Source organism: Neltuma alba, unplaced genomic scaffold (assembly GCF_004799145.2).
Source record: "Neltuma alba isolate B1F8T4 unplaced genomic scaffold, ASM479914v2 tig00005684_pilon, whole genome shotgun sequence".
In the NCBI taxonomy this organism is placed as follows: domain Eukaryota; kingdom Viridiplantae; phylum Streptophyta; class Magnoliopsida; order Fabales; family Fabaceae; genus Neltuma; species Neltuma alba.
In genome coordinates, this window is record NW_021634197.1 from 58,123 (window position 1) to 72,724 (window position 14,602).

The 14,602-nt window shown below is 34.1% G+C and overlaps 1 protein-coding gene and 2 long non-coding RNA genes across 3 annotated transcripts; 1 reads left to right on the top strand and 2 right to left on the bottom strand.

Moving 5' to 3' along the window:
• Positions 1-69: 69 nt before the first annotated feature.
• LOC114748319 (uncharacterized) lies at positions 70-9,317 on the bottom strand. The gene is made up of 3 exons (XR_003740453.1): positions 9,242-9,317; positions 547-548; positions 70-81 (listed from the first exon to the last, which is right to left on the bottom strand). It is a non-coding gene; the product is annotated as an uncharacterized LOC114748319 (long non-coding RNA).
• On the bottom strand, positions 438-1,812 carry LOC114748317 (transcription factor bHLH147). Its single transcript, XM_028936685.1, has one exon. It carries the CDS (start codon positions 1,484-1,486, stop codon positions 836-838), a length of 651 nt encoding a protein of 216 aa, XP_028792518.1. The 5' UTR covers positions 1,487-1,812; the 3' UTR covers positions 438-835.
• LOC114748318 (uncharacterized) lies at positions 8,138-9,773 on the top strand. Its single transcript, XR_003740452.1, has 3 exons — positions 8,138-8,446; positions 8,617-8,842; positions 9,548-9,773. It is a non-coding gene; the product is annotated as an uncharacterized LOC114748318 (long non-coding RNA).
• Positions 9,774-14,602: the final 4,829 nt, after the last annotated feature.

A 14,602-nucleotide genomic window follows, 5' to 3' on the forward strand; every position in this document is an offset into this window, starting at 1 on the left:
ATTTGCAATTTTGCATCACATTCTCTGCTTACCACCTCATCTGTTCTCACCTCATACATTTGAAGGGCTTGAATTGAAAGACTGAAATATAATAAACCCACACTCTCTTGCTCTATTTTAAAGGGTTTCAAATCCTCTTTTATAGTAAAAAAAAATATTGTTTTTTGGAAGAGTTACTATTAAGTCCAAAAAAACAATCTCAAAAAGTCCGAATAACAAATAAATAGAACTAACCAACTTTTTAATAATAATATTTTTATTTTTTTGGATTTGAGATTTGTTAGCAATCCTGCCTTTTTCTTTTTTTCAGAGGAAAGTTTTAAAATAATTTTTTAGCACAAATTTTAAACAATTAGCACGCTGACACCGAAAGTGCTCTGTTATTAGGTTCTGACTCGCCAGGCACCATCTGAGATATCGATGAAGGCCATGAGACAGTTGCAACAATGTATGAACATTCAGAATGAAAGATCGCAGGTGTCCTGTATAGCAACTATTCTTCACAATACATCAGATCCGGAACAAAGATTCACATGATTCATACACGACTGTTTCAATGTTGCTGATATGATTAATTTCGAGTTCAGCTATAATCAGAACGGAGGATTACACGAAATACTGGTGAATTAAGTCTTGAAGCCAAGTATGAGACTGATTCGACTTGAAGAGAGAAGGGAACGAGATATATTTATATATGTACTTCACAGATTCAGAAATCTTTACTTGGCAGAAACACAGGTTGGATCAAAGAAAATCGTGAAAATGAAAATTAAGGAAACCAAAAAGGAAAAAGAGAGGAAAAAAATTTAACATTGAGTTTGAGTCACCGCGCGGATTAACCAGGGGGTGCGGAGGTCGAGGTGGAAGAAGAGGCGGAGAGTCGGTCGGCGAGATCGGTCATGGCTCGGATTTGCATTTGAACTGCCGATATGTAATCGATGGCTTCCTCTAGAATCACCGGATATGGTTGTTTCCGGCAACCCGGGACCAACCGGCCGAGGAACCTCACCTTCCTCTGCACTGCCGGTAAGGTCTTTCCCTTCAACCGGAAAACGCTCACTCTTGGCTTCTTCGACCGGCTACTGCCGGTAGCCAGCCTCGACGCCGTCGCCACTCTCTTCCTCTTGTGGTTCCTGAACTTCAGCTTGAGCCGGTTCGCGAGAATCGCCCTGCTCCACCTAGTCCTCCCATTGGCAGTAACGGCGAGGACCCTATCAGCGGCTTCGCGGATTGTTTTCCCTCGTCGAGGAGCATCGCCGCTTCCGGAGCCGGAAGAGCCGTCGCCGAGGTTCAGTCGAGCCAATGCTCGGTGGAGCTTGGAGGTGTAGATTTGTTGCTGAGCCTGGGATTTCCATCTAGCGTGATTCTGAATCTGATCTTCTTGGTGATTCTTCTGAGCCGGAGCCTTCTTCTTCCTCCTCCTCTTGGAGGCGTCGCGTGACCGATCGGAGTTGGTTACAGGATTTGAGATCACAGATGAGGCCATGTCGGCGCCGAATCGAATCCTCGTTGATTCTTTCTTTCCTTGCCTGAAAAGTACAATCTCTTGATGGTTTCTTTTTCTTGATATTAGCGTACAAAGCAGGATTCAACCACTGAGAGATTTGTGAGTACAAAGATTACGAACCACTGATTCTGATGAGCAGAAATTGAGGAAAGAATGAAGAATCTGAGAAAGGATTTGAAGGAGAAAAGCAAAAAATAGAAGAATCAAGTATTCGGTGACTGATTAAGGATAAAGAGAGATTGTTTCAGAGTTTTGGAAGAGATGGTAATCCAACAGAAAAATAGTGGTTAGAGAGAGAGAGAGTGAAAGGGGGTGAAGATCGCAGCCGCACTGGCAGGTTGAAGGTCGGAGAGACGGTAAAGGAAGCCCTTATAAAGGATTCAGGTGAGTCGTTCTATTTTTTTTTTAATTATTATTATTCCCTTTTTAATTAAATTCTCATTTTACATGAAAGAGCTAATATAATAATTAGAGAAAAATTGAGCTTAAAGATTAAAGATTAAAAGAGTGAAATATTTGACGGAAATGATCAACTCCTTCAAAATTGCGTACAGATTCTAAAATTTGCAATTAAGGTTTAAAAGAGCTCCAAGAATTTATATTGAAAATTCTTAAAACTTTATTCTAAATTTTAGAATCTACAATATAGCTTCAAGAATAGTCCTTCGTATCAAACATTTCATCATTTTGTTTTCATCTTCGTATTAAATTTTTTTTCCAATGAGTAAATTTCAAATCACTCATAGATTTTTTTTTTTTAGAACCTGAATATTATCAAGCCACGTTGGACTTGAAACTAATTTTTATCTAGTTGGGAACATTACGATTAAAACCCTCCTAACAATTAGGCATCCAAGATGGGAGAGTTACGATTAAAACCCTCTCAATAAATACGTTTTTAAGGATTCGAACTTGTATTTTTTTCTTTACGGGATGAGACTCTTACCATCTTGTAAATTACTTGTAGAAATTATTAGTTGTTTTAACTATCAAATTTTAGCCATAAGCTTGAGCCCTTTTTTAAAGATAAGTTGTATATTAAAAAAAAAAACTAAGTACATAAAATCTAATAAGACAAGTATACAGGACAATAGATTGAGAAAAAGGCATTTAAAAGTTTAAATTTTTAATTTTGAAATTTCTAATAATTTCTCCTCTTTTTAGATATTTAAGGTTTATTATTTTATTTAACAGTTTATCTAGAGTTTTTTTTCCAAAAACCCCTATTGAGTAGGTAGATATGAAGGAAAGACGTGAAAAACCCTATAAACCAATGATATAAATGGTCATGTTATAATTCGACGCTGTTAATACATATTTTTTTTAATTGAGAACATAAAATATATTAAAGCAAGAGTGGATGACAACCCAGCAATTAGCAATTATACTTAGCGAAGCATTCATAATTAACATAATGAAAATTTATAATTAAAATTTAAGGGGAAAAATTGAACTCACAAAGTAAGGCAATAACCATCATCTTAATCCTATACCTTTTTTTTCTTTTTGGCCATCAATCCTTTAACTATACCAGCCTACATCAACGAGAAGACACATGTTATGTTTAAAAAAAATTGTCGTTTAACTATCACTTATTACTAATTCATCTATCAAATTGTCAAGTTGATTTGAAACAAAATGATCATCCTGCAAGCATAGTCAAAATTTTAGAATTAGATCAAGTTGATGTTTGGCCCCAAAAAAAAAAAAAATCAAGCGGATGTTAGGATAAGTCCTTTAATTTTCTATTCATAATTAATGGATTTAATTATTGTTTTATTAAGTACCAATCCTATGGATAATCACCCACAAATATAATATGATCCATGACTTTGACCAAGTAACTATCTATAATTATTAATGACTATTGTATTAACCTTATATATATATCTTTTCTGTAAAAGTTCGTGTAACAACCAAAATCATCCACTTTTTAGAAAAAGTTATTTTCACTTGAGGCTTAGCTTTGTATAATTTAGATAAGTTAAAATCTAATATGATTTTTTTTCATGAAAAGACTAATTTATTCAAACAAAAAAATAATAATAATACAAAAGACACATTGGGCTCACTTACATTACATTGGAATAAAAAAGAAAATTACATATTAGAGTCTAATTTGTAAACCACAGAAACATGAAACAAATAAATTAAACATACAAAATCCATGCATAACAGTCTAAACTAAAATTAGAAATAGTACACCGGTAATGACTAAACACATTATGAGCATAAGAAATGAGTTTATATTAAAAGTATAAAATGATATAATTTTAATATTATATATATGGAATGAATAAAAATATTCATCCGATTTTAGTTATTTTTTTTAAAAAAATTGTCTTGTTCCGCATCTTCAGCAAAGGGTCCCCACAATGTAATACAAAAAAGATTTGGATGAAACTAATAATTCAATAATGTGATGATTAGGCCATTGGACCAATGTGCACCTCATGGTTAGGGTTTCCTTTAATGAATTTATATACTATCTTTGGTCATAATTATAAAATCTCGTTTATAATCTACAAATAAGATCTTATAATTAGAATCGGAGGTAGTACTTTACAATTAACATTTTAAAAAGAGCAATATCGCACTCATTTGAAAAAATTATCTTACATTGATTTCTTAAATGCTAATTATTCTTTCAAAAATACTCTTAGATTAAAAATATACTTTCAACTCTTTTATTTTTATGTAATGTAGATTCTATATAAATTGAACCAGCTGTTATTATTATCTACTTTTTTGTCTTTTATTTCATACTTTACCTTATTTGATGTGGATTTTTTTAAATTAATAATGAGTTTTATAATAGAGGGTAAATTTTATTTAGTTAGTGATGACAGAAGATAAAAAGGTAGATGGTTGTGGGGTTAATTATAAGAATGGGAAGTCAATGCTGATTCATATAAAGTGCAGGTTCAATGGATGAGGCTCAACCTATCAACAATCAATCTCAGACACCGATGCCTTACCAAAAGCTAAAACTGCCAAACTAATCTATTTATCTATATTTAATATTGTAAATTTTATATATAATAATCACAAAGCTATGTAATGTTATCTATGTCATAAATAATATAATTTGCTTCAAACTTTATATTAAAAAAATATGGAGCTGTCTTCCAATTAAAATGCTGAATAAGCAAGGCCATTATCATCATGGCTTTTTGTTTTTGGTTGGTCTGAAGTAATTTTTGGTAGGTACGCCTGTCCATTGGTTTTGGAAATGAATTAGCATTGTCTGTTGTTTTGAATTAATTGAAATGATATCATTCTGAAAGTTAATTTGTTGATACTACATAATGAAGGGTTAATGTGTAAATTCACCTGTAAGTTTACACTCAATAGTACTAAGCACTTGAAAGTTTTTTTAAATGCAAATTTGTTTTGAATATTTGAAATCATAGTGATATTGCTATCTACGGTTAAAAAACTAACATTGATTATCAAAATAGCGACTTTAACTATTAATATTTTTAACGATAAGGGGCAAAATTGTTATACCTTATAGGTATCTAATACTCTTAAATAAAAATTTTCGGGACAAATTTATACCTTCATCATATAATGAATCCCATTTAGTCAAATAAAACTATAATTTGATGCAGATTTGATGGCTTATGTCGATGATAATACTGTTTGTATGTTTGTGTGTGGGGAACTAAGGATAAATTCAGATGGATTATTATTATTATTATTTGAATAGAATTGAGATGGATTATTAATTGTATTGGGGAGATGTCTGTTGTCAAGCACAGATTGGCTGGATAATGTGAAACCATAGATGCTGCCTCTCCTTTGTGCGACCCAATAAGACAGTGATTATTATTTCTAGCAAATCAGTCACTGGTGAATAATTAAAAACACTAAAAAATAAAATAAATTTTTCTTGCTTTTCTTAATGCCAGTTAGATACCTCCATGCATACACATATCAATGTCAGATTCGAGTCCGGTGCGAGTGTTTTGGGCTTCGAGTACTGCTCAGCACTCACATTAATCACGGCCCAAAATACTTGGCCCAATAAATCTGGAAGCCCAGAGCACGAGTAATCGAAACAGCGGCCTGTGGGATTTGTATTTTGGACAAAACATGTGGGCAGTCCACAAAATGGTCCATATAACATAAAAGGTCCAAAACTTCCCATATTGAGCCGTTTCACACTTCAAGGCCCACACGTTACTCACCCAGAAAATTGTGGGTGAGAGAGAGAGATTGGATCTCAACGAGAATTGTTTTAGTTGATAAAAAATCGGCTCATAATCTACAATCTGTGAATACATTTGTAAGTGCTCTATGAACCCTCAAGGTATGCCATAATCCTAGTGAGCTCTGAAAACTCAAATCGCCTAAACTTTTATCATATCGGAAAAAAGAAGATGAACACAGCAAAAAAAAAGAGGGAAAGTGTGAAATTATTAATAGTGGTGAGATGGTTGGCTTATGGAGAATGTAAGAAAATTGCTAAGATTGAGAAAACTATCTTCAATGAGCTTGTGATAATGTTTAAACTTTATGAAATACTACCTTCGATCCCAATTATAAGAGCTAGTTGACTAATTTAAGGAGATTAAGAAAAGAAGTTAAGTTAGTTATTTGTAATAAATAAGTGTTGTCTTTCCTAAAATATCTTTGCTAATCAAGTGCATTGGCTAGAACTACCACTGTTAGAAGAACTATTTTGGAAAAAATACATAAATATTATAGATAAAGTGGATTGGGATCTTATATTTAGGATCAAAATAAAAGTTAAACAAGATTTTATATTAAGGACCGGAGGTAGTAGCGCTTTTTTTAAGCCATAGATAATACTCCTCATATCTTATATATATAAGGGTCTTATATTTAGGATCGGATGAGTATTAGGTATTAGATAATTGCATTATTTCATATAATTAAGTTTATATTATGATAATCTTATATCATCATGTGATTCGTGTCACATGAGGTTTTGCATATATAATTTCACAGGTCGGCGCAATTTATAATGATGATATAAGACACAAAAGTCATTGTCCTTTTCTGTGATATATCCTTGACTTTTCCTCAAAAACTTAGGAGCCAAGGTTCATCCTAAAAAAAGGGTAAACTTGTGACGCAAGGCAGTATGTAATGAGGAGGGAATGATATTTCTTCATCAAACAAAAATTCGTTAGAGAGAGAGAGAGAGAGAGACACGCACACACAAAAAAACATAAAATCTATAAATATCAATTTAGGACTCTAAGATAACCTAATTATTCTCATGGTTTTAGGGATTAGCTCAAGATTAAACTTTACGATAAAATTACCTAAATATCCTAAATTTAGAATATGAAGAATAAATAAAAATAAGAAATAATTACAATATACTCTTCTAATTCTAAACGTGAGATCCATTTTGTAGTGTAACAATAAAATAATTTTAACTTATCAAATAATAACAACAATTAATAAAACAACAACTAATGTCACAAAAAAAAAATTATTGAGTATCAATCAAAACAAGATTTTAACAAATAAACTTGAGAGCCAAGGTCGTTGTCCTTAAGTTAAGACAAAAAAGTCATTGTCCTTTTCTGTGATATATCCTTGGCTTCTTCTTGTAAACTTAGGAGCCATGCTTTTCAACCCCAGAAAAGGGCAAATAAAGAGAGAAAGCTTGTGAAACAAGGTAATAAGCAATGAGCATAGGATGATATTTCATCATCAGACAATAATTAGTTATATATAGAGAGAAAAAGGACACAAAAATACCCTAAAGTGTATAAATATCAATTTAGTACTCTAAGATAACCTAATTATTCTCATGTATTTGAGGATTAGCTCAAGATTAAACTTTATGATAAAATTACCTACACATCCTTAATTTAGAATCTGAAGAACAAATGAAAAGAAGAAATAATCATAATATATTTATCCGGTCCTTAATATAAGACCTATTTATAACATAACAAGAAACAATTTTAACTTATCAAAAAATAACAACAAATAATACAACATTAACTAATTCACAAAATTGTTTTTACTTAATATCAATTAATACAACATTTTAACAAATAATAACTTTAATTATGAAACGACAGCAACAACTAAAATAATACTCTTCTGATCCTAAATATAAAATTTTTATATTAATATGTGTAAATGTATTTGTATAAGAGTTTTATATTTAGGACCGAAAGAGTAACAACCAATTTCATAAAAATTAAGCGACGCGGACAAATTACTTTGAAATTTTCATACTTCATTGGACCTTCATGTACCTTCCTATCTCTCTTAATTATACCTGAAAATAAACTAGCATGGACTGGTGATAATTTGCGGCCCGCATTACGGCGCACTTTTCACATTTTTTTAATCAAACAATTAATCGATTATATTGATTTGAACTCATGATTAAAAATAATTAGCTAAAATTAGTCCTTGATGATTTTACCGGAAACGGCAGCTACTACTAGCCTGATTAGGTAATAATTAAGATTAATTATCAAAGTCTTGTCGGGGATGTGACGCTACAACTATTAAAAATTTATTAAAAAAAAAGGGGGAAAAAAAACCCTAATCCTGGAGCGCCCACTCGCGCTGTATATATAAAGGGATCACCCTACTCGCCTGCTGGTTCTGTGTCTCCGTTTTGAACATTACAAATCACGCCTTACGTTCTGACAGAGATGAGCCGCATCTGGAGTTTGTGCGTGAATCTAGGCCAATCACAGCCCTTCGTATTCCAATCGAACGGTTGTTTTAGATTCACGCGCAAACTCGCGATGCGTCTCCTCCATCACATCCGATATCTCACTCTGGCTTCTCTTTTCCCTTCCTGTTTTCCCGCCAAATCTGGAGGTACGGAAAATCAGAGAATCAATTTCCGGAAGAGATTGAAGAAGGCGGATTAGAATATGATGTGCAAGCGTAGGCATCGACGGCTTCGAGTTTGGTGGAACATTGTCGGTGAGGTTCCTTTTTTTTTTTTGTGGTTTGATAATAATTTTAAAGAGATCAATCGGTGGCTCTCTCATTTTGTTAGTTTATTTGATTTCCTGGATGGTCGATTGAAATAGAAAGGTGGTTTTGCGTTTCCATGCTCGTTTACTAATTATGTAGGCTATTGTTGAAAATAGTTTTCCCGCCAAAACTGGAGATATTTGCAATTTCTTCGAGGAACTGAAGAATAATGCGCAGTGTTAGAATTGATGGTGTCGTCTCCGGTGGAAGACTGGCGCTGAGGATTTTTGTTGAGATTCGAGGTTTTGCAGTTTGATTCTGATTTAAGAAGAGATCTGATGAATGACTCTGAGGTTCTGTTTCTTTATCTGGTTTTCTGAAGGAATGAGTTGAATGAGAAAGGTAATTTTTTGATTTCATGTTCATTTATTAAGTCATATGGGCTAAATTGTGTTCAATTTCACACAGATTCACTGATGTTCTTAATTTTAATTTAATTCCCAAGGGGATTATCAATGGAATTACCTGGGATTGTGAGTTGATTTTCAGTATTTCGGGTCATTTTCCTTTGTTTATATTTTATCTCAATGGAACAGAGTGCACAGTTAATTTTTCTCTGAAGATCCTTAGAATTATTGTGACCAAACTGGATCCTTCCTTACTGTTCAAGGGAATAATCCTTTGGTTTATCTTGGAGCTACTCTTTATTGTAGCTCTTCTTATGTGAAAAGGAATTCCCTTTTTATTCTTTCTTTAATTTGCTCTGGAAAAATCCTTCGTGACTAACTATTTGCCTTTAACCAGGTACAAGTATAGAGTTCCTTATTGAAGCCATTCGTTCCTCCCTCAGATCACTAGACTTTTTTGCAAAAGCCCCCTCCGTTTTTTTCTGTGGTCATTATTCCTTCCTTTATGGCTAGAAGGGGTTAAAAGTAATTGAGACAAGAACTGGAAATTTTGAACTGATGGAGCTAAGCCGTCCTAATTGTTATGTAATGTGTCATTACCACATTAGAGAGTCGCCTTAGTCTATTTAATTGTGGTTAGCGACTTACTGTTATGATTAGCAGTAAGTCGCTAACATGAACTTATAAGTGCCCTTTGCAGATTGACAGAACATTATACACGTCAGAAGAAACATGAACTTCGTAAACTGGCCGGGATAGCTAATGTGAGGATGAAGCAAGTGATAAAACTCATCAAAATGACAGGACATTATCCTTCTTGTAAATATGATTAATGAAATCTTGAAGATTATGGTTATTGTGGCCTTTTAGTCTATGCAGAAGCAATATGTGATAGATTTCTTGCTTGGCAATTGTTTGTCCATTTATATGATGGTCACGAGAAGCCACCGAATTTGCAGAAGCCTTTCTTTTCTATTTTGTCCTTGCCTCGAGAGGATGGAATGTTGAGGAAATTTTCTTGGGTCTATCTCTTGTTGGGGGTTCCTTCTTCATTTTCTGGATTTTGTTTGTCCATTGTGGTGACTGGAAATCTTCAATCGCCTAGGCTATAGGAATAGCTCCATATCATGCTTGGCTTTCCTTGGCGTACGCCCCTGCACGTTGCTATTAATTTGATGTGCTTATCGTTAGAAATTCCATAGCAATAAAGAAATTCCTCGCTCAACCGTACAAATTACTTTAACTAATTTGTCGATATCAAAAAATAATAGTTAACTCATTACACATGTTTCAAATTGAATTTTTTTCAACTTTACCCGGTTGTGCAAGAGAGAGAAAAATATGAGGAGTTATTTTTAAACATTAATTACAGTGACAAAATTGATAAATAAGTGTTCATTACTCTTTAAGTTACTTATATTTTGGCTCAACTATTTTTCTGGAAGCGACCTATATTATGAATTAGAAGAAGTATTTTTTTTAAAGAATAAATGTGGACAAAAATAAGAAATAAATTAAGTGCAAGAGACACATGATTTGTACTGAATATTACACTCAGTTCTCAAGAAGGAGATTTTATTAAATTGATCTCAAATCCCAAAGTACTTGTGAGTGAGAAATTACAATTGTGAATTGATCAACTTATTCTAATTTATATATAAATTGTCACTCCCATTACCCTTCTTTATTAATTCCAACTCTGTCAATTGTGTCAGTCACAAGTAAAGGAGTTGTAATTGATAAGGGAGAGTGCGATGAGGGAAGATGATCAATAATTCACGATTATAATTTCTCACCCACAAGTCTTTTGGGACTTCTCAGTGATAAAATTTCTTATTTCGAGTTAGAATCAGAAATCAGAAGCTCTACTTATAGTTCAAAACCTGCTGAAAGATCTGTAAATTGTTGAGCATGCTTTATGATTCATATTCTTTTGTATGCATTGGGGATCCTGTAAATGTAACGTAACTCACTTAAGTGAGTAATTTAGTTTCAAGTGCTTTTGGTGTTCTCGAAACACTCCCTACGTCTGTCCAAATTCAAACTATTGGGATCACACACACACACACACACACACATATTTTCACATTTTATCATCATTTTTTATATCCCAATCCGACATGAATGAACATCTTCATGGCTTATGTATTGCACAAGATCACTGGATGAGTATTTCAAGCCAAAAAGCTCTTTGAAGCTATTCAATATATTTCTATGAAGACTGAAAAAATTGCTTTTTATTTCATGCAATCTCAAACTGTTAATTGTAGGTCCTATTTTAGATTTCCTATTTCTCGGTGCAATTAGAACTAACCTCCGATCCACGATTCACAATTGAATATAGACACTACTCACACAAGAGAAGATGTAGATTAAATAAGAGTACAATCATTCTGATCCATGAGCACATTAAACGAATCCTAGAAAACAAAGAAAGATAGCACAAAAGGCCAACAAAAACACACCAACCAAATATTCAATACAATATAGATTCAAATACGCAACAAATAAGTTTCCTAAAAATTGAAGTCAAACGTTGTTCCCGCAGGTCAACAAGCAAGTGCATATAGGCTGAGCCTGATTTTGATGATGAAGACTAGAAAATACTTAACCCAAAAAAAAAAAAAATCACAACAAGAAAGTTGCACCAAGCTCTCTGTTTTTAGCGTCCCAATGCATATTGTTGAAACCCCCCAATTAAATTTGAAACAGGCGGATTGTAGTCCAAAAACTGGTAGGGGATAGCATTATTGTTTAGCATGCTGTACGGCTCATGTTCTCCGGCATCCATATGCCTCACTTTCATTTCTTGACGATCCTGTAAATGTAATGGAGTTCATGTAACTGGACAAGAGTCCATTTGAATTGAAAGTAGAAAAAGCAACTTATTTCTAATTTGATTTTTAAAAAAGTAAAATTAGGTAAAAGTTAAATTAGAGAAGGTTGAGTTGTGTTGAATTAGAGTTTAAAAAAATTAGTTTATAAAAGTGAGATTGATAAAAAATTATTTAGATTATAGGGTTAAGGTGTGCCCAGCACCCTAAACTATTTACCTAGGTGCGTCCAGTGGCCTAAAGTAATTTTGGGTGCATCCAGTGTCCTAAACTAATTAAAATGGTGCGTCCATATCCCATGCTAACAGAAATGTTATGTTTAACTGTTAATTTCCTGACTCAGTTTAAAGTTGACCCCAGATATTCTAAATGGTAGACATATGGACATTTGATGTGTATTATTCTTACTCAAAATTGAATTTATTTCCTTCCTCTCTTCTAAATAAATTGACTTTTGAGTAAGAATAATACACATCGGGTGCCCATGTGTCTACCATGTAGAATATCTGGGGTCAACTTTAAGTTGAGTCAGGAAAGTAACGGTTAAACATAACATTTATGTTAACTTAGGATATGACGCACCATTTTAATTAGTTTAGGACACTGGATGCACCCAAAATTACTTTAGGCCACTGGACGCATCTGGGTAAATAGTTCGGGGTGCTAGGCGCACCTTAACTCTAGATTATAATTGAGTGAAAATAAGTTTGTTTGAGTGAAAGAAATGGGACCCATATTTTGTCTTTCTCTCTCCACTTTTTCAACTCTATAAGCTGCAATTTTTAGCTTTTGACTTAAGTATGTGATTTTGGTGGGAGTTCTTCATTTTTTAAGTTCTTCCAAACACACTCAAACATGTCAAAAGCCGAAAGCTACTTAAAAAAGCCACTTAAACGTGGCTCTAAAAAGGCATTAAGTCTGTCCAGATCCAAATCTAATAGGATCAACATTGGGTTTGGGATGTTAGTTACTTATCCCGTCTCTTCCGTTGCACGTCAATTTTTTTTTCACTTTCCAAATGTTTCTTTTCTTTTCTTTTTGCCATTAGATTCTGTAAAAAATTAAGTGAAATTTTGATATTTCATAGGCAAAAATATGGCGATGTTTTCAATTTTTTTTAATAATTTTTCAAAGAAAGCACAATCTAAAATTGGTTTAGTTCCTTTTAATTTAGATACAAATTTTTTAAAAAATATAAAAATTTTGAAAAGGCACCATTTTTGACCACAAGCTGTCAAAATTTCATTCATTTTATATAAAATATAATGATAAATAGAAACAAGAAAAAAATATTTAAGAAGTAGGAAAATACTAAGGTGCATCAGACGAGGCAGCGGACACCCAAATCCGTCAACATCAATGAAAAGTATGTTTCAATCAAGACAAAACATTACTATATAGTTCTTTGTCTTTGGCCGTCAGCAAAGTCCTTGTGGACACATTTTAAGAAAAATGAAAGGTGTATATTTAGAAAAGATTAGCCATACCCTTTGGATTACAAATGGAACAAAATAATATTATTTCCTCGTCATAATGTGCAGGTTCTTCAAACGATTCTTCATCGTCTTTCATTTCTGAATCATCACTTGCTCTGTCGTTACTCTTTGGTGGGCGATTTTGTAGGTAAAGGCTATGGAACCTCAAGAGCTTGTTATCTAACTCCACCATCTTCTTCTGGTACTGCCACTTCTTAACAAAGTTCCACCATCCTATATCAGAGCTCTCCCTAGCTAGCTTCTCACCCTCCTCCAACAAACTTCTTAAGCTTTCCGCAGCTTCATTCGCTAAGATCTGCTCCATTCATCTTCATCGTTACTTGTTCACTGTTTGATTCTATCTCCTCCAGCACATGAACTAGGGAACTCATGGTATCATCTAGTTGTTCCATCGTCGTTCCAAGCATCCCAACATCATTTATTACCATCCATATCCCACTCTCAGATTTCTCGAGCTCGGACATGATACCTTTCATTGCTTTGCAAATGATGATAAATATAGCTGTGATTTTTAGAATAACATTTTCGCTGGGGAGAAGAATTAAGATAATGAGTCCAACAGTGCCAAAGCTTGGAGCTCTGGGAACTAGGGTAGGTACGAGAGTGCTTGGAGCCGTAGGAACTGGGGGAGGTACGAGAATGCTTTGGAGCACTGGGAATTACTTGGGGAGGTTGGAGAGGTATAGGATAGTTAAGATCTAAGTCACCGAGATCAAAGGGACAGATTGGCTCGTTGTTGCTAGGCAATGCAATATCTCCGGCAGCTGAACTGGCAAGAGATGTGCTAGAACATGTACTAGCTCCGACAGCTGAACTGGTAAGAGATGTGGGAGAATGTGTAGTAGCTCCGCCGGCTGCTCCGGCGACTGAACCTGCAAGAGATGTGGGAGAATATGTCGTCGCTCCGACGGCTGCTCCGGCAAGAGATGTGGGAGAACATGTAGTAGCTCCGGCGGGGACAGAACTAGTGGAAGACATGCCAGAATGACATGGTTTATATTGGTTTGCATCAGATTTTAGGCTTTGAATCTGATGAGAGAGTTTATCGAATCCGGGCCTTTGTTCCAAACGTACATACTTAACCTCCCGGAATGTGGTGAGTTCAAGAATTTTAATATTGAACCTTATGATTTTGCCGTCCAGTTCCACCAGCTTCTTCTGATAATATGATTTCTTGATGAAGTTCCGCCGTGATATGCCCAGGCACTTGGAAACCAACTCCTTGTCGTCTTCCACAATTGATTTTAAGCGTTCCATTTCACTCTGATCCGATTCATTCAGCTTTGTGTTGATTCTTTTTTATGTCTTCTATAATCGAATCTAGCCTTTCCAGTGTCGTTTCCAACTCCATCAATTGAGGTTTGAAGTTTTTTGAACGATCCTTTGCTTCCTTTACTGCGTTCCAAAATTCTGTAAACAGGAGCC

Excerpts from the sequence above, each read along its gene's own strand:
- LOC114748317 (XM_028936685.1), bottom strand. The coding sequence starts at position 1,486 with ATGGCCTCATCTGTGATCTCAAATCCTGTAACCAACTCCGATCGGTCA.